Source organism: Rhinatrema bivittatum, chromosome 4 (genome assembly GCF_901001135.1).
Source record: "Rhinatrema bivittatum chromosome 4, aRhiBiv1.1, whole genome shotgun sequence".
Classification (NCBI taxonomy): Eukaryota; Metazoa; Chordata; class Amphibia; order Gymnophiona; family Rhinatrematidae; genus Rhinatrema; species Rhinatrema bivittatum.
In genome coordinates, this window is record NC_042618.1 from 403,035,291 (window position 1) to 403,056,277 (window position 20,987).

The following is a 20,987-nucleotide window of genomic DNA, read 5'->3' on the forward strand; positions in this document are numbered from 1 at the left end:
AATATCATGCCTGCAGTGGGCCAAGGTGACAGGGCATTAAACCCCCTTCCTAGCTCCCATTCCATGCTGTTCAGGTTCTCAGACACAGCCAAAAGACCAAGAAGGGGGTAGGACCTCAGCTCAGACTTTGCACTTGATCTTAGCCAAAATGGCCCATATTCTTGCTTTACATGTATCAGGGAGCTGCATGCATGGGTTTTGATTATTATTATTATTATATCATTTATGTAGCGCATACCAAATATGCACAACACTGTACAGAAACACACAATGGATGAGGTTAATATAATGCAAACCTGCTACATTTGGATTCTAGCACCTGTTATTGTTACTATTATTCTAACCTTGTTCCCTGAATTTCTAGCTGATTAAATTGTGGGGGCGATGCCTTTTCCCAAGCTCCTTCAGTCTGTATCACAGTTTAATATTCATTGAATTGGATTTCACCATTCAAAGATTAGAAATCCAACATATGAATAGTATCACACTAACCAATTACCGATAATATTTAGATTTTAGCTTGAGATATATGTGTGTGTGTGTGTGTGATCTCTTTTGGGAGTGCAGCTTTTGCAAGATTAATGAAGTGGTTGCATGGGGAGAAAAGAACACAAGTTATTCTCAAAGGCTCACACAGGTTTTTTTCATTATAAACTATGGGACCTATATTCAAAAAAATATAAGCGCCTAATTTAAGGTGTTCGGAGCACCTAAATATAGGAACCTTAAAAATGGATGGAGTAATGTTAGGGAAAGGAAGTTAAGTGCCTAGTGATTATTTTCTGTGTTTGGATGCCAAATAAATAGCGAGACCTTAGTTCTTGGGACTCAAAGTTGTAGAAATTTTCAGCCCAAAACTTAGGGTCCTAAGTTAGGCTGAAAATCTTCCTAACTTTAGGGGCCTAGGTCAGCAGTCAGCTTTCTTTCCACATTGGGCCACTATAACTTTATTCCAAAGATGTCAATGGAAATGCAAGCATAGTAAATGGAATGCTTCTTTCCATAAGTAAAAAAAACGTTTTACCCAAATGAATCAGCCCGTTGAAAATTGCCCACAGTGTATGCAGGTAAAAGTATGTACATAGTTCTATATTTTTACCTGCATTGTAGTTGAGGTCAACCTAGGGTAGGGTTAGGTTAGGGGAGAAACTTTGAATAGTTTTGGATTTTCAAAACTATTTTTGTAGTTTTGGTAATAATAAAAAGTATCTACAGAAAAAGGAAGTGCAAATCTGTGTTGGTACATTTTTTCCCTTGGACAGTATTCAAAATAAAAGTACATGCCTATTTTTGCTTTGAAAAATTGTACACCTAACACAGTTAATATTTACCCTCGGACTTTGAGCTCTGGATAGAACGAAAAAAAAATCCCATTATATGATATACATTATGGAGGAAAAATGAAAATATTTTGGGGTCTTTATTCAATATTGTCACCCAGGGCTATGTTATGCAAGAATTTTGCCTGCTTGATTATGGGTTGCTTACCTTTATTTGGAAACACGCTGTAGGTTATGGAGGAAGCAAATCTCCATGGGCCAGAACCAAATATCTTCTTCAGTTAGTTTGATCGTTTTCTGCTGCATGAATTTCTCCTGATGCTTGGCCATCTATGCAGGTCAACAGTACTGCAGAATTGAGGCCATCAAAAAAAAAGAAGTTTCTAGATTAGTTGAATTAAAGTTCTCTGTTTAGAAGTTTATTGCACTGCATAGCAGTTTTGTAACTCCTTGCATTTAACAGATGACCAAGTGTTACTTTCTCTAACTGAAGTTATATATCCGTTAAGAGTTTGTTTTTTTAACATTTGTAGATGAGTTCAGTAACAGGAGGGTCAGATATTAAAAATGTCTATGATCCCTTCGAAGCTGAATATGCGGGGAGAAAACGTGTTGCTCACGTTAATCAGCCGACTGAAAATTCCTCACCTTCCACATAGACTTTTAGCCGCATTTTGAAGAGGCGTTCCCATGAGTGGTTTAGCGTCCAGGGAGGAAAAATGTCAGATGGCATTTTCAAAATCTACCTGACCGCCTTTCCAGCAAAAAAAAAAATATCTACAGGTTCAGGTGGCCGCTCGTACTTTGTCTCCATGCAGCATTCAAAGGGAAAGTACGCTCATGCATTTTTTTGGGAAAACTGGTGCACAGCCTGCTGTGAAAAAGTATGCACGGACTTTGTCCCAATGTGAACAGCAAAAAAACTGCCCCCATAAAAAAAAAAAAAAAAAATACAAATGAATTGCTCTTTTGAGACTTAGAAAATTTTGCAGATTGAATTATTTTGTATTGTAGCGGCTGGTTTGCTGTTTTAGAAAGGAAATTAATTTGAGAATGTGTCTTATTCTGCATTCACATACCATCCCTTTTACGCCTTAATTATTTCATACAGTGATTTGTTCTGGATTAATTAGTTTGGTTTCAATGCTTGTTCTTGTCACATTGTGGAAATACTCTGTGGATGTGTCTCTAGGGGCATGTACCCAGGAGGGAAGAGTTAGAAATATTGTTATATTTGGTGATTCAGTTATTGGAAATGAAGATAGCTGGGTGGCTGGTGGACGTGGGACTCATTAAGTAACTTGCTTGCCTGGCTCAAAGATAAGACCTCTCATGTCACCTAGATAGAATTTTAGAGAGCACTGGGGAGGAGCCAGTTGTCATGGTACATGTGAGCACCAATGACAAAGGAAAGTGCAGGAGGGAGGTTCTGGAGGCTAAATTTAGGCTTTTAGATAGAAAATTGAAATCCAGAACCTCCAGGGTAGTATTTTCATCTCCCTGTGGCATACGCAGGACCTCAAAGTTCAGACAGAGCTCTAGAGTCTCAATGCATGGATGAGAAAATGGTACAGGGTTGAGGTCTTTAGATTTGATAGAACAGGGAACATTCTGGAGATGGGGGAGCCCATTCAGATAAGAAAGGCTCCGTCTTAACCAGGGTGAAACCCAGCCCCTGGCACCAACATTTAGAAAGGAGCTAGAGCAGCTTTTTAACTAAATCATGGGAGAAACCTTGATACCTCCCTTTGAATCATGCAATTCTGATTGATTATCTTCCAAGAATACCGACGAAACAGGTTAGAATATCCTGATAGGCTGTGGTAAGGGCTGAAGTGACCCAAATGGAGTTAAATAATGAGCATGGCGATATGAATAGGTCTAAATTGTCTGTATCAGGCAGGTTGTGAGCACAAATGCAAATAAAAATATACTTTAAATTGTCTGTATGTGAATGCCCAAAGTCTGAAAAGTAAGATTGAGGAGTTAGAATATATTTCATTTTGTAAGGATATAGACATAATAAGCATCTCAGAGACATAATGATGAAAACTAGCCATTGGGATACTGTGACACCAAGTTATAAATGATGTTGACAGGACAAGGCAGATCATATTGATGGAGGGGTGGCACTATATGTAAAATATGGCTTAAAGACAAGCAGGATGAATGTCCTGCAGGAAACAAAATGTACTGTAGAATCCTTATGGATAGAAATACCATTAGAGATGTGCTTTGGGTGGCTATATCATGTCGGGCTTCATTTCAGGGCCCCCCGCGGGAATTTTGTGTTTCCCGCGGTTCGGGGTTTTTCTTTTCTGGGCCATGATTTTCGGGTTAGCGTACGCTAACTCCGCCACATTAGTGCGCACTATCGGAAGTTAGCGTGTGCTAACCCAAAAATGATTTTTTTCTGAAATTTCGGAAAAAATTACATCTTTTTTGGTTCTCCAGAAGCATTCCAAATTAGGCAATTTCATTGAAATTGCCTAATTCGGGAAAAACGATGGCACATCCCGAAATACCATATATGATAGGTAAGAGCAGGGGTGGGCAAGTCCGGTCCTCAAGGGCTGCAAACCAGTCGGGTTTTCAGGATACCCCTAATGAATATGCATGAAATAGATTTGCATACAACTGAGGCACTGTGTATGCAGGTCTCTCTCATGCATATTCATTAAGGATATCCTGAAAACCCGACTGGTTTGCAGCCCTCGAGGACCGGAATTGCCCACCCCTGGGTAAGAGTATAGCAATGGGTCTATACTACCATCCACTTGGCCAAGATGAAGATGACTATGAAATACTAGCAAAAATTAGATAGGAAAATAAAACTGGCAACACAGTAATAATGGGAAATTTCAATTATTTCAGTATTGATTGGGTCAGTATCTCAATGGACATGCTAAAGAGGTTAAGTTTCTAGATGTCATAAATGACTGCTTCATGGAGCAGCTGATTCTAAAACCAATGAAAGGAGGAGCTATTTTAGCTCTTATCCTTAGTAGTGTGCAGGACTTGGTGCAAGTGGTTACTGTGGTGGGGCCACTTAATAATAGCAATCATAGAGCAATCAAAGTTGATGTGTTCACTGGAGGGAGGTCATTATGGTAAGTAAAACTACTGCAGTAACACATAGGAGGTAATTTTCAAAAGAGCTGCACACGTAAATGTAAAATACTATCGTAGCAATATTCAAAAGCCATTTACTTGAGTAAATGCTTTTAAAAATCAGGCCCATAATGTTTAAAAAGAAGATTATAATTGAATGAGGACATTTTTAGAAAAAAAAATTGAGGCTCAGTTGCCAAGGTTAAAAGTTTACATGAGGCATGGACTTTATTTAAAAATAGCATATTGAAAACCCAAATAAAATGTATTCCATACATTAAAAAAGGTTGAAGGAAAGCCAGATGACTACTAGCATGGTTTAATAGTAAGATGAAAAAGATAGTTAAAACCAAAAGGGTATTTTTCAAAAAACTGAAAGCAGACCAAAAAATGGTCAAGAGCATAAGTACTGGCAAGATAGCTGCAAAATAATAGTAAAACAGGCCAAGAGAAAATTTGAGAAGAAGCTTGCCATAGAGTCAAAAACTAATAACACTTTTTCAATTTGATTTGAAGCAAAAAGCTTGTGAAGCAGTCAACTGGGCAGCTAGATGACCGAAGAGCAAAAAGGATACTCAGGGAGGACAAGTAAATAGTAGAAAAATTGAATAGATTTTTTTGCCTCAGTCTGTATTGAGAAGGTTGTTGGGAAAATACCCTCACCAGAAATATTTGATGGTGGAAATTCTAAGCAACTAAAAAAAAACTCTGTGATAATGGAGGATGTAATAGATCAAATTGACAAACTAAAGAGTAACAAATCACCAGGACCCAGAGTCCTAATAGAACTCAAATATGGAATTGCATACCTATTACTAGTAATCTGTAACCTATCATTTAAGCCACAAAACTTGAAGACTAGAGGGTGGCCAATATAATGCTAATTTTTAAGAAGGGGTTCAGGTGTGATCTGAGAAACTATAGATCAGCTTGACGTCTGTGTTGGGGAAAAATAGTAGAAGCTATTATTAAAAACAAAATTACTGGACATACAGACAGGCAAGGCTTAATGGGGAAGCCTGGGAAGACTGGATCAGTTCAAGCTGATCCAGTCCTGGTTTTCCCCACGGACTGCATGGACTTGTAGATCTGATGTTCCTTTTGATTTCCCTAAGAAAAGCAAGACTAAAAGTCCATGCAGACATTGGGGTAAAGCCAGGACTGGATCAGCCTGTCCTGAAAATCTGGATCTAGCTGGCTGCATTAGGAACACGGTTTTAGCAAAGGTAAGTCTTGCCTTACAAATCTATTACATTTTTTTAAAGGTGTAAATAAACATATAGATTAAGGTGAGCTAGTTGATATGGTGTATTTTAATGTTTTAGAAGGCATTTGACAAGGTTTCCCATGAGAGACTACTCAGGAAATTAAAAAGTCATGGTATAGGAGGCAGTGTCCTATTGTGGCTTGGCAACTAGTTGAAACAGGGTACGACTAAATGGTAAGTATTCCAGATGGAGAAAGGTCATTAGTAGACTACCAAAAGGATCGGAACTGGGACCCGTGCTATTTAATATATTCATAAATGATCTAGAAAAGGGAACAACAAGCTAGCTGATCAAATTTACAGATAACACAAAATTATTGAAAATTGTTAAAACAGCAGATTGGGAGGAACTGCAGAAGGACTTTGGGAGCCTAGGAGCCTGGGCATCTGAAAGGCAGATGAACAAGTGCAAAGTGATGCACATAGAGAAGAATAATCCTAGCTACAGGTACAAAATGCTGGGTTCTGCATTGGAAGTCACCATCCAGGAAAAGGACCTTGGAATCCTTGTAGACAAAATATTGAAATACTCAGCTTAGTGTGAGCAGGGGTCAAAAATGCAAATAGAATGCTAGGAGTGATCCAAAAAGGAATGGAGAACACAACAGAAAATATCATATTGCTTATGTCAATTCATGGTGTGACCTCGCCTTGAGAACTGTGTGCAGTTTTGGTTGCCACACTTCAAATAATACATAACAGAACTAGAAAACATGCAGAGAAGAGCAACAAAAATAATTAAAGGGATGGAACAGCTGCCCTATGAACAGAGGTTACACAGGACATGGCTGTTCAGCTTGGGAAAGAGATGACTGAGAAGACTCCATGATAGAAGTTTGTAAAATCATGAGTGGGGTGGAATGGGCAAATAAAGAATTTTTTTTACCATTTCTAATAATACTAAAACAAGGGGACACTCCATGAAACTAACAATCAGCGGATGTAAACAAACTATAGAATAATCTTTTTCACTCTGCACAATTGAGATGTGGAATCTGTTGCCAGCGAACATGGTCAGGGCAACTAGCTTAGCTGGGTTTAAAAGAGGTTAGGCCAAGTTCCTGTAGAAAACATCCATAAAACATTATTAGCGAGGGAGACTAGGGAATTGCTATCCTTAGAAGTACCAAGAAATACATCAACTTTTGGTAGGGATGTGCATTCGTTTTATACAAGTGTTTAAAATGGGACCAATGAGGCGATTTTTACCTTGTTCTGAATGGAACAAACCAAAAATGGTCTCTCACAAAAATACCCAAACATCTCTGCTTCAATGGCAAGGGAAGAAAGACTGATACTTCACACACATCCAGCATAGCTCTCTGCTTTAACGGCAGGGGAGAAAGACTGATGCTTCACACATAACCAGCATGGCTCTCTGCTTCAACGGCAGAGGAGAAAGTCTGATGCTTCACTTTCAATGCATGTCCAGCATAACTCTCTGCCTCAACGGCAGGGGGAATGAAGAAAAGAGGATCTATATACAGACAACCAAAAAGGACTGAATTACATAGTTTGGGAAAACAAATAAGCATGGGTGTAGCTTGCTTATTGCGGCGGTTACTACCCCTAACTAATTAAGCTAAATGTTTCACATAGATGCAGTTTCAACACTGCTCTCTGCATTAATGGTGGGGGTGGAAGGGAAATAGAACCAAAAGGTTACTAAGAGCCAAGAGTAACAGATAAGTATGAGAAAAAAAATGTGCAAAGCTTGCTGGGCAGACTGCATGGGCCATTTGGTCTTCTTCTGCCGTCATTTCTATGTTTCTATGTTTCTATCTTAAGGTATTTTTTTAGGGGGAGAGAGTAGAAAGGCCATCTCCAAGATAAAACTTGGGGCTTATGCTGGCCCAGTTGGGCCTCCTTAGGCTCCTCAACCTTTTTCCCACCATCAATAACCCTCAGGGCCTGAGTTTACCCGGCTGGGCTTAACCAGGCCATGACACACCATCCATATCTGAGAGAGGTGCCAAAATAACATCACTTCAGCACTACTCAGGAGGACTTGCACTGCCAAGTCTGGGCAGGATTGAGTGGGTATCACTCCTCCTCTTTCCAATGCCTCGACTGGACTCATGGAAAAGGTGAGTGAGACTTGGGAGGTTCTTGACACCTGTGATTTTTGGAGGGATTGAAAGGGGGTCTGGCTAAGCCCAGCTTGGTAGACTGGGCATCAAGGGATTTTGATGGCTGGAAAGAGGTTTAGAGGGGCACGGGAGGCCCTGGATGGATGGGCTCTGTCTGGGCCCTGAGACTTGTCTTTGGGCTGAAGGTGCATTTTGTTGTTTGTTTTTTTTAGGGGGGGGGGGTATAAAGTCTTTTTCATTTTAGTAAATGAACCAAATCAAAAAAAGCATTAAACAACCTGAAAAACAACAAAAAAAATATTGAAACATCATCTTGGACCTGCATATCTCTACTTTTTGAGATCTTCTGGTTACTTGTGAACCAGACTGACCACCATCAGAGACAAGAAGCTGGGCTTGATAGAACTTGGTCTGACCCAGCATGATATATCTTATATTCTTATGTTTAATTGTAGAATTGTTTTTTTTTTCTGTTCATACTTCATTCTGGATTCCATTTAAATACCTTTAATCCAACTTTTCTTAGCCCTGGAATAGTTATTTACAGAGTGAAACCATCCTGAGGGGGATTAGTTACTCCAGGACTAATGTAGAAATTGCTTTCCAGTCCCCTCCTGGTGTGAATATATTCTGCTATGAATCTAGAGTGAGTCCGAATTTGCTGCTGGATTAGAAGTATACGTGAAGTTAGCATTATAGAATCGTAATAATCTCATCTGTATATAACCTAACAACCACGTCTGCTAAAGAGCCTGAACCATTATATTTCCCTTAGTTGCATGAATATTACTGCAAATTTTACAGTAAGTTGCATGTCTAGGTTAGTAGTGCATTTTAGTTTCATTAAAAGAATACATTGAGCAAGCGTACTCATTTCGAAAATGTAGGTTTATTAAACTATTAAGGTTTGGAGAGAAAATTTAATAGATTTGGTGAATGCTAAATTACATCTATTTCAATTTTCTGCAACAGATGGATGATGTCATTGATGATATAATTAGTCTTGAGTCTAGTTACAATGAAGAAATTCTTGGCTTGATGGATCCTGCATATACGGCAAATACGGTATAGTACATTTTCTTTCTTTTTTCAAGTGAAAGTTGCTTGCAGGATATAATCAAATGCTGTATTTAAAAATGGTATGACTATCTTCCTTATTACTACAACTACTGCTACTTATTTTTGAAATGCTAATAGATATAGGCAATGCTCTATAGATATACTTGGGAGACATTCCCTTCCCCATGGAGCTTTCAATCTAGTCAAGACAAACAGTCATACAGCTGAATTTTGAATAGACTGCAGTGGAGAAAGATGGTTCTGTGGGAGTGCCAGCAAAGAGCAAATTGTAGTAATCTGAGTGAGAGGTGGTTAGAGAGTGGATGAGTGTTTTGGTAGCATGCTCAGAAAAGAAGGGGGTGCAGTTTACTGATGTTATAGAGGAAGAAATAACACGCTTTAGCAATGTTGTGAATATGATTAGAGATGACCCAAGGTTACCAGCCAAGAATGAATTTGCCATCCACCGAGACCGAAAAAGAGGGAAGAGGAGAAATGGCCTGTGGAAGCTACCCTAAGAAAAGTATTGCAAAATTTTGTTAAAAACTTTAAAGCAGTGGAGAAAAAAGGGTCACAGCTCAGTAGCCCAGCAACAGCAGAGTGCAATTTCAGGTATGAGAGCTGACCTGATATAAAGCCTCAGACCTGGCATCTGCGCTTTACGTAACATTTGCAGCCAGGCCCTGCAAGACAGAAGGAGCTCAGTCAGTAAAAGATTCTTAATGACCAAGAGAAGGCACTTAAAATGAAAGGATTAACTGAAGCCAAGTTTTCTTTGCACTACAAATGGAAAAGGTACACATGGTGTGGACACTTAGTTCATACAGTTTTAGTAGGATGTGCTAATAGGAAGAAAATCACAGAAGACTGAGCCCCATGGTCTCCTATTGCTTCATCAGAGAACTCACTGTGCTAAGGCAGGAACAATTGCCAGTGAGATCTGTGGAGCATCAGACGTGGAGATAGCCATTGCAGAAGAAAAGTTGTGTTAAAAGCTGGTCATAGAAGAGAAGTCAATTTTCAGAAAAGGTCGGCCTGCCTAACAGCTGGCCATAATTTCGACTAGCTAAAATATGCACGTTTCACCAAATCTACCCAGCTAGCTTTTTGGCTGAAAATGAGTTTGTCTGCCAAAATATGGCCAGCTAGTTACAGGCCACTCAACCTAGGGTGTCTAAACTTTGCTGGCTAGTGTGGAAAACCCACCCTAGCTGGCTAAATCCTCTCAAACCACCACCCCCTCCCAAAATTAAAAAAAAAATAAATCTTTGGCCTCTTGATCCCCCTTCCTTCCTGCCAGAAGTAAAAAGAAATACTCTGTGAACAAGCAGGCATGAATTAGCCACACTAAACCCCTGACCTGAGATGAATCTGGGAACTGGTGTCACTGGGGAAAGAGACTTCCTAGGCTTTCGGAAATGAGGGAAGAAGATACCTGCTTTGGTGTACTGAGAGTCCGACAATGCTTCACTCATGGAAAGAGGAGTGAGTCTGCTGCTCAGCCACATGCTGGAGCTTTACCTCTTATCCAAAGGCACCTTCCTCAGAGCCCTTGTAGAAGCATTCAATAAAACTTATTGTTTTTTCCTCATCAATATTACCACGGCCATACTATAGGACCATCATAACACACACGGTTTCACATTCTCCACCTTTAAGTGCTGTGAGTTCATGTATTATCATCAGTCTCCTAAATACTGTTTTTAACTTTTATTTTTTAAAATTTCAGCATTTCCATATAAGAATTTTTTCACATAGAAAATTAAGAGGCACTTCCCTTCCTCTGAAGAAAGCCCAACATGATATGTTTCAAGAATGACTTTTCTGTTTTGGGGCAACCGTACAGCCTCTCCAATGTGTGCACTGACAAAGTCTTCCATCTTAGTCCGGCCAGAATATCTGGTTAACTTATCCAGCTAACTCTGCTCCTCCCCAGAACACCTCCCATCCGCTCCCAAAATGCCCCGGACTTATCTGGCTAACTACTTACCTGGCTAGAACTTAGCCGGATAAGAGCTGAATATAGCTGGGTAAGCCATTTAGATGGATAACTATTATGTTATCCATCTAAATGGCATTGAATTTAGTGTTCAAATTACCAGTTACCATTTATAGTAAAATTTTGCTAAGTTATATATTTTTGAAATTAGCATTTATCATAATCTAGAATATCTTTAAACCAGTTGGAATGGTCTAATAATTCTTAATATTGGGTCAGTTGCCATCTCTGTTAAGCACAGACTGTAGTTTGATAATTGTGTTCCATAATTGTGTTTTGACCTGATGAAGTCAGTATAGCTCCGAAAGGAAAGTCAAACAACATATTATTTCAATAAAAAAAAACTATCACCTTATTTTTTATTTATCAACCTTTATTTCCTCATTCTACATAAAGAAAGTGAAAAAAAAATCCAGATTTTGACCCTGTTTTTAAATATTCTGTTCTCTTCAGTTACCTGTGTCTGGTAATTTGATTGACATCTATAGTAATCAAGGTATGCCTCCTCCCAGCCTTAACATCAGCAATTCATGCCCTGCTAATCTTCCCAATATAAAAAGGGAACTCACTGGTAAGTACATACATTAAAAATGCATCTCAGTTGATTGTATGTTTATATGCATGCACGTATGTGTGTCTGTATACCTTTTGTATGTTGGTTTTAGCAAAATTTCATCATTATTGTATTGATGAAGTCACTAACTCCTGTAAGTCCTTTTGCCAGCATCACATTCCATTTGGACTGTACTTTATGGATCTGTTTTAAAGAGAACGAAATGTCTCAGAATTTCAAGCAAGAGGATGATATATATACTTGCCGTGAAATTGCATCTAACTAATAAGTAATTGGACAACTCACTAGAGAACCAAAAACTGTAAGTGATTTTCACAGGTTTAATTCCACAATAAGAGATGAGGATGAAATAATTCTAACTTTGTAGCACTGGGAGTGAGTAACAGGAAATCTATCTGCTTTATGGCATCTGCTGGGTACTTATGACCCAGATTGGCCACTGTCAGAGATGGAATTCTGGGCTTGATGGACCTTGGTCTGATCCAGCGTGGCACTTTTTATGTTCTTATGACATGAACAAGCATCTGATATTATGAGAATATATTAGTGTCCTAAACTTGGCATTAGAAATCCACTTGAGCAGTTGCTCTTTCACTAGTATCCTATGATTATGATCCTTCCTATATTAAGTGAAGAATCCAAAGGCAAAAAATATTCTATGAGCCTAAAGCATGAGAAATGAAAGTAAATAGATTTGGAACATCAATAGTGGACCCCAGTAGCTTGCAGTTAGGTCCTTCTAGGGATTCAGGTGAATCCTTAAGAGGCTCAGCTCTTAACACAGAGTTTGTCATTAACAAAAATAGCCCACTCCTATGATATGTTCTCTACTATCCTGTTTGATATATTGCATCATTTATATGATTTAGGAGGAAGATTCTAAGCATAAAGTCGGTATTATTGGATTTTCCAATTTTAAATATTCAGATTAATACATAATCAAGGTATTTTTTGCTAAACAGTTAAAGATATTGTTGCGCCAGGAGGTGGACCCTTGGCCTAGTGCAGAATTGGTAGGCTCCCTGGTCGGACCCGGAGAGCGCCTGCCACCAGGAGGCGGAGCACAGGAGGAGACAGAGGCTAGCTGGAGCTTCGCCACTAGCAACCCTAGGTACCCCCGGGTTGAGCCCTTGAGTACCTGGGCCACCTGGTCTTAGGTGGGCCTCGCAGGATATCCTTGACAGGAAGTTCAGAAGTGTGCCCACCACAAGCAAGGGTGTGCGGTCGATCCTTAGGCCGGAAGTCCTTGGTGTCTCTAAAGGCCAGAAGAGTGTCTCTGAATGGATAGCTAAGATCAGTGCCAGGTTCAAGGAAGCGTGGTCAGCCAATGCAAGGTCAAAGCCAATAATCAGTCTGTGGATAGTCAGGCAAGGCAGCGGTCTGTTACCAGTAGTCAGTCCGTGGAGTGGTCAGTCAAAACAGGGGTTAAGTTCCAGGAGGCAGACGTGGTAGATTTCAGGCAGTTCCAGGCAGCGTGCAGACGTGGAAGTGGAGACAGCAGAAGGTCAGAGGCAAACAGTGGTCAGACGTGGTCATGGAAACAAGAAGAAGGTCAAAGGCAGGCAGCGGTCAGACATGGTTGTGGAAACAGGCAGAAGGTCAGAGGCAGGCAGCAATCAATGTGGTCAAGGAAATCCGAGGTCAGTACCGAAGGTACTACCTGGGGAGATGAGGAGACAAGGGATGCTGGAACAGAAGGACGCTGGAACGGGACTGGAATGAGACTGGAACAAAGGCAGGAACTCAGACAGATTCGTGGTTGTATTGAGATTTCATGGGTGGACCAGGTAGTATCTTTGTTTTCTTGGTGTTGTCTGGTTGGGAGTCTGTTGGTGTTGATGATTAAGTGCATCCGAGAAGGCTCTGGTAAATAGCCAGGTTTTTAACTCTTTTTTTAAAAAATTTTGGGATCAAATTGAATTCTTAGATTGTGGGGTAAAGAGTTCCATAGAGAGGGGCTGGCGATGGATATAGCTCTCTCTCAAGTTGATGATAGATGGGTGGTTTTTGCGTGAGAAATTTTGAGGAGGTCTTTATTCATTGAGCGAAGGTTCCTTTTAGGAGCATGTAATTCAATGTGTTTTGTTAGCCAGTAGTTTTGTTGTCCTGCGATTATTTCGTGGAGGATTGATAAAATGTTGTATTCTATTCTGTATTTTATTGGGAGCCAGTGTAAGGAGATGAGAGTTGGTGTAATATGTTCTTGTTTCTTAGTTCCTGTAAGAATTCTGGCGGCTGGGTTCTGCAGTATTTGGAGTGGATGGATGGTAGTAAAAGGGAGGCCAAGGAGTAGAGCATTGCAGTAGTCTAGGTTTGCAAATAAAAGAAGTTGTAGGACTGTTCTAAAATCATTTTGTGGGAGGAAAGGTTTAAGACGTCTGATTGTTAGTAATTTGTGATAACCTTCTTTGATTTTATTTGTTATGTGGGTTTTGAAGGATAATTCTTTGTCAATTGTAATTCTAAGGTTTCTAGCATGGTCAACAGGAGAAATTATTGTTTTTGGGTTTTCTGTTTTGAGTGGTTGTATGGGTGAGTCATTGATTTTTTTTGTCAAGGATGATTAATTCAGTTTTCTCGATGTTTATTATAAGTTTTAGGTTGGAAAGACATTGTTTGATTTTTGAGAGATAGAAGGTTATTTTCTCAAAGGCTTCTTCAAGGGTATTCTGAATTGGAACCAGAATTTGAATGTCATCAGCGTAAAGGAAATGGGTCAGTCCCAGGCGATCCAGTGTGTGACAGATTGGTAGGAGATAGATGTTAAAGAGTGTAGCTGACAGGGCAGTTCCTTGTGGGACTCCTGTATTTAGGTTCACTTTATTCGATAGGTTGTTGTTGAATATTATTTGGTAACTTCTTTGAGGTAAATAGGAGGTGAACCATTTTAGTATAGTGCCTATTATCCCTATTTCAGATAGTCTGTTGAGTAGAATGGAAAGGTTGACTGTGTCGAAGGCAGCTGACAAATCTAGGAGTAATAAAATGTAACTTAGTCCTTTGTCGAATCCTCGAAGAACTGTGTCATTAAGTGATAGGAGAAATGCTTCTGTGCTTAAATTTTTTCTGAAACCAAATTGTGCGAGGTGAAGTATGTTGTTCATTTCTAAGTATTCTGAGAGTTGGGAGTGGACGATTTTTTCTATGATTTTTGCAATGACAGATAGGTTTGATTATGGGTCTATAATTTTGGATGTTTTCCAGGTCTAGGTTGTTCTTTTTTATTAATGGTTTGATGATTGCTGATTTTAAGCATTCAGGGCCGGATTTTAAATGCCCTGCGAGCGTAAATCCGGCCGGATTTACGCACGCAGGGCCCTCGCGTGCTGGCGTGCCTATTTTGCATAGGCCACCAGTGTGCGCACAGCCCCGGGACGAGCGTAAGTCCTGGGGCTTCGTAAAAGGGGTGGGGGTGTGTCCGGGGGCATGTCTGGGGTCAGGGGGCGGTTCGGGGCAGGACCGGGAGCGTGGTCGAGGCCCAGGGGCGTGGTTGAGGCCTCCGGACCAGCCCCTGGGTCGGGTGATGGCGTGCCAGCAGCCCGCTGGCGCGCGCAGATTTACGCCTGCTTTCGGCAGGCGTAAATCTGCCAACAAAGGTAAGGGGTGGGTTTAGATAGGGCTGGGGGTGGGTTAGGTAGGGGAAGGTGCGGGGGGGGGTGGAAAGAAAGTTCCCTCCGAGGCCGATCTGATTTTGGAGCGGCCTTGGAGGGAACAGGCAGTGCGCTGGGCTCGGCGCGCGCAAGTTGCACAAATGTGCACCCTCTTGTGCGCGCCGACCCCGGATTTTATAAGATACGCGCGTATCTTATAAAATCCAGCGTACTTTTGTTCGTGCCTAGTGCGCGAACAAAAGTACGCGCTCGCGTAATTTTATAAAATCTACCCGTTTGGATATATCCCTTCAGTGAGGGAGAGGTTGACTATGTCCGTTATTATTTTTATTATTGAGTTGTCAAGTAGTTTAATTGTTTGGATGGGGATGCTGTCAATGGGGTGATTTGCTGGATTCATTTTTCAGATTATTTTTTGGATTTCAAGTGATGAGGCAAAGTCGAATTCATGCCAAGTTGTTGATATTTCCAGAGCTGCTATTGGAGTTTGGGTGTGTGTGGTGGTGTTGATATTCAGTGGCATGGCTATGCTGCTGAGAGGGGCAGCTGACATATCCCATTCCCACTCCTCCTGGAGAGTAGGAGTGGGAATGGGATATGGAGAGGGCTGCTGCAAGCTGTGGCAGGGCTGACAGCAATTGAGTTTTACATAATGATATGGCAGTACTGAGTTGGAGGTATTCAGTGAGTGAGCACATGAGCAGCAGCACAACAGCAGAATGTTCGTGTGTGTTTTTCAGACTGGGAGAGAGAGAGGGTGTGTGTGTCTTTGTGTTTGGGAGAGAGAGGGTGTATGTGTGTCTTTGTGTCTGGGAGAGAGAGGGTGTATGTGTGTCTTTGTGTCTGGGGAAAAAGAGAAGGGGTGGATGTGTGTGTGTGTGTGTGTGTGTGTGTCTGGGAGACAGAGAGTGTATGTGTTTGTTGGGGTTGGGGGTGGGGGGGAGATGGAAGAGAGAGAAGGTATCTGTCTTGTGTCTGGGAGTGAGAAATCTCTCCAACCATTCCTTATGACCTTGGACAAGTCATTTCACCCACCATTGCCTCAGGTACAAACATGGGCCTAGATTTATCATTTTGCTATAATTTTTGCAAAAATATCACCCACAATGAAAAAAAAAAAAAAAAGGGACATGGTTAGGATAATTTTTCAGGTACCGTATCACATAGGTATTTTACCATAACGCAAGTTAAATTTATCGCACCCACAATATTTTCACATTGCCTGCTGCATTACTGCCCAGACAGGTTTTATCGCAAGCTGCTGTTGAGAGAGAGGAGAGTGAGAGACTCTTTATAAGCCTCTCATATAAGTAAACTATTTATACTACAGTAAGAGGGGCAACTAGTAACGCGGGGTGAGGAATTGGTGGTGGACTAGATTTTGGGGGCAGTTTTACATGCACAGTCAGAGGTACGAACAGCACAGTAGACATCAGTGAAGATTTTATGTCATTTGGAGTGATAGAAGGTACACAAAGATGAGATTTTCACATTGATAGCAGCTAAGTAGAGAGTGCATCAAGCTAGGTCAAGAGTACATTGTACAAATCTCATCTTTGTGTACCTTCTATCACTCCAAATCACATAAAATCTTCACTGATGTCTACTATGCTGTTCGTACTTCTGACTGTGCATGTAAAATTGCCTCCAAAACCTAGCACACCACCAAAACCTCACCCCTAGTTCAGAATACCCCCTCTTACAGTTGTATAAAAAATTGACTAATAATTGTGCCTCCCCAGAGGCTCTCTTCCCCCCTCTCTCTCTCCCTCCCCCTCTCCCTGCCCAAAACAGGATTTGCGATAAATCCCGTTTCAGCCGTAACATACAGCTATCGCAGGCATAACGTTGGGATAAAAGGTGTAGTTATTTCCGGCGTTAAATCCCACGATAGCGTGGGTTACGTGGGTTACCCCTCATTTTCATTTACTCTGCCTAAACTCCTCTGACTTGACTAAAGTTTTCAAATTTGCATATGTATCTCACATTGCGTTATTTATCACATACGTTATAGCGTTATTGCAGGCGATAGGGCCCTAACGCCCACAAGAAGGCCCTATCGCAATTCGATAAATGATCCCCCTTAGATTATGAGCCTTCTTGGGACAGGGAAATGCCAACTGAAACTGAATGCAATCTGCTTTGAAATGTCTGACATACAGACAGGAGGAGTGGCGGCAGCTTAATTACGACCCCCCCCACACACACACACACACACTTCGCTCATAAAATGTTGGCAGCTATCTGCTACTGTGAATTCTGGTTTTGTGGTTCGTGATATGTGTATAAGGTTGGCCACTTCTGGTATATACAATGTTTACAACTACTGTAAGTATCTACTCATAAAGGTTACTGTGGCTGAAAACTAGGCCCATGATGTTTTCAGGATTTAATATTAAATAAGAATAATCATATAATGCACATGTTGGCAACTTTTTTTGGGCCGAGTGCCCCCCAAAAAGGAAACATCACTGCTAGCAATGTTACCATCCCATGGTGGGGGGGTGGGGGGGGTGGGGGGGGGGACCTTACAGAAATATCCAAGGGAAGGGAGAGAGAGATCAGTTTCAGCTGCACCATGAGATTAGCATAACTGCTTGCAGTGTCTGCATTTGAGAGGAAGCAATGTGTCAGCCAGGAGAGCTTCATGTGCCACCATGTTGCATACATAACCAGGACTTGTCAATCCCTGGTCTAATGGGATGTGTTCATGAAAAAATCATCCTAAGTCTCATGCTCCATTTTTACTGAAATGTAACTTAGCATGCAAAGCAAAGGAGTAGCCTCATGGTTAGAGCTTTGGGCTAACTACCAGAGTTCAAATCCCACTGATGTTCCTTGTGACCTTGGGGAAGTCACTTTGCCTTACAAAAAAATTTAGATTATAAACCCTCTGGGGACAGGGAAAATACTTACTGTACCCAAATATAACTTGCTTTCCGCTACCAGTGAAAACTGAATCTACATAAATAAATAAATATATATTTAACTAGAAAAATGATGTGGTGTTCACAGATCAACCATACATAGCTAATCCAATAGTTTTATCTTGCCTCCATGATTTTTAATACCAAATGGGTTAAACAGGAGGAAAATGTATTTAGCTGATTAAATGAAATTTTGTAAGGAAAATATATTTAGAAACTCAGACATATCAATATTTAAGCTATATACAAATAAAGAAAATGTGCCAAATACAAAAATCAACAATTTATCAAGTTAAGACATATAAGTTACAAACATTTTACTGTGAAATGTCACTTTTCTTTTGAATTGAAATAGTGCAACAATCCTTTTTATAGTTTCTTGAGAATGTTCATCATTTTTCCGAGTATATGAGCTTATGGAAACTAAAAATGCCCTCAACATCAGCAATTTGTCATGCTATTATTGCACAGGAAAATGTGTGTATATATATCGGGCATCTGGTAACAGTCAAAAAAGGGGTGGAATTAACACAATTTTGAAACTTGTCAGCAGTAGTGCCAGTCATCAAGGCTTCTATGAATTGAAATTAATCCCCCCTCTGCCAGCTGTGAAACACAAGCAGTTGCAGACTTCAAAAAATATACATCCAGGTCTTTGTAGCAGGTGTGTGGTTCACCACGAATACAGGCGCAAGAGCCTTTGTTTAAAGCTGAAATTCTAAAGGGCATCACTCCATCTAGGAATTACATCAAAATTAGGGTCACCACATGGCTCCAGGTCATCAGGGACAAGCTTTGCCAGTCCTGGTTTTAACCCGCAATGGAATACAGTCATCTTTGGTTTGATTTAAGACACCTTTGAGGATTCAGACATTCTGATTGCTTTCTGTTTCTACTCCAACTTCACCCCTCTCCTCCTGTTCCCTTCAGGACAGGAGAAGGGGGAGAAAAAGAAGAGGAGAGGGGCTGGATCCAGGGAGCAGAGTGCCTCTTTCTTCGGCTCCAGCCTCAGCCTCACCCCTCTCCTGTTGTCTGCAGACTGTTGCTAGTGGAAGGGCTGGAGCAGGAACAGAGAGATGGCTGGGACTGAAAGCAGGCTCCTCGCTGCTATATTCCAATGATTGAATTAAGGCGAGGAGGAGGAGTGAGGAACATTCAGTCAGGAAAGTTGATTTGTGGGGCAGGTCGGCAGTTATTTTTTGGCAACAACCTAATTATACAGTTTCTCCTGTGGCCTCACAATTGCGAGAGCCTAGAGGCACTGACTATCTGTCCTCCCGTAATACTCATATCTCTTACCTACTGTTTAGATTAAAAGGTTTTGTGTTTGTTTGCTAGGTGGAAAAGTAAGTTAGCACTAATGAATGCGATATGTGGATGGAAGAAATACAGCATCAGGAAGATGCACTGATTTTTGTTAGAGGAATTCTGGGGATTAATAGCAGGATGCTTTTTGAACTAAGCATTTTGCAGGTGTAAGGATGAGGTTGCTGAAAGGGGACTTGGAACTTGATAGTGGTGCAATGCTAGTACCAAGAGAACCCTTTAAGTGTGAGTCAAACTACAATAGCAATCATGCTTGATATTTCTTTGAGATCTTTATCACTTTTAGCAACTTAGCTATAATGATCATTAATAATTGTTTTTATTTTTAGTGCGCCATTCTGACGCAAGTCACTCATGGCGCAGTACAGGTAATAAAAGTACATATATATACATGTATAAGCACAAGAATAATGAACAGTGCAATAATACAGATTTTCCACCAAATCAAATATTTTGATATAAATAAAAGTCCTTAAGTTTTTTCCTAAACCATGAAAGGATGGAGAGGATCTGAACACCAAGGGCGTCACAAGTGAGCCAGTGTGCTGAAAGTTCACTCAGAATTTTCCTTTTGGCCAGGGGTGGTGGGATTGTAGATGGAAAGGAAATGCAGATCATATAGCACTGAAGCAATAGTCTCCCTAGCTGATGGATATATTCTCATTACTACTTTCTGTACCAATAGCAAGCAATGTACAGTAAGTTGGAGAGAGAAAGATGGCGTGCCAAATTTTAGCTTACCATGAGGTATTCTTGTAGTCCCTCCATCCTTCCACAGTGCATATCCCAATTCCTTCCTTCCTTCCTTCCTTCCAGAATCTCTCAGCATGCCACCCTCCCCTTGTCTTTCAGGCTTCTCATCAAGGATTTTTCCGCCTTTCCACTCAAATTTCATTCCCAGTTGCAGTATTAAGCTTTCTTTCTCCCTCCTGCTCAGTCTGTGTGAAATGGATAACCTTTGCTAATATGATTAAACTAAAGAATCTACGTGGATAGAAAAGTTTTCTTGTAATTTTAGGAAACTTTACAAGCTCTTTCTTTTTCTCTTTCTCGACTGGCCATAATTTAATCTGCAGGTCTTTCATTATAATTTCTTCCTCCTTTTCCATCATTCTTTATAATAAAAGAATTTAATTATGCTATAATATTTGTTCACCAGTGAAAACACAAAATGAATCTTTTTTTTTTTTTTTTTTGCATGTTGCAGCTATTATTCAAACTTTTTCCTAATGGAAAGTTCACATAGCTGTTTTGGTCCTGGAAGAAACTGAAACCTTTTCAGGTTGTGATAATTTTCAAAGGACCGCTGCTGTAGTATGTGAGCTTTGGGTATCTACTAGGTTTCTTCATATATATGTCAGAAGCTCATATTAATATCTTTTTTTTTTCTGTTGGCCTTTACAATTATAGTTATAGCCCACGAAGATGAAAAAAGAAACAGAGGAAAAAAGCCCGTTCATGATTTGTTAATTTTATCAAATATCTGTTTTCCTGTTTAGAATCAGAAGCAAGAGCATTGGCCAAGGAAAGACAAAAGAAGGACAATCACAATTTAAGTATGTTGGTTTATTATATAGATATATCATATGCATTTGTTTATATGTTCCTCATTCCACTTTTTAATTGGCATAGGATTCTCTGTAATGTAGACATTTTTTTCAGAAACATGCCAGTCATTTCCTATAGCATAGAAATTAAGCATTAAACAAAGTACTGGTGTTAAAATAGCACTGAATACTAACA

The 20,987-nt window shown here is 40.3% G+C and overlaps 1 protein-coding gene across 4 annotated transcripts in view; it reads left to right on the plus strand.

Moving 5' to 3' along the window:
• Window positions 1-20,987, plus strand: part of MITF (melanocyte inducing transcription factor) — a 430,331-nt gene that overhangs the window by 383,896 nt on the left and 25,448 nt on the right. For all 4 annotated transcript variants that reach the window (XM_029601084.1, XM_029601083.1, XM_029601086.1 and 1 more), the window contains exons 5-8: window positions 8,721-8,813; window positions 11,260-11,377; window positions 19,574-19,612; window positions 20,744-20,800. In XM_029601084.1, the coding sequence (XP_029456944.1) occupies window positions 8,721-8,813; window positions 11,260-11,377; window positions 19,574-19,612; window positions 20,744-20,800 (307 nt within the window). The remainder of the gene's footprint in view (window positions 1-8,720; window positions 8,814-11,259; window positions 11,378-19,573; window positions 19,613-20,743; window positions 20,801-20,987) is intronic.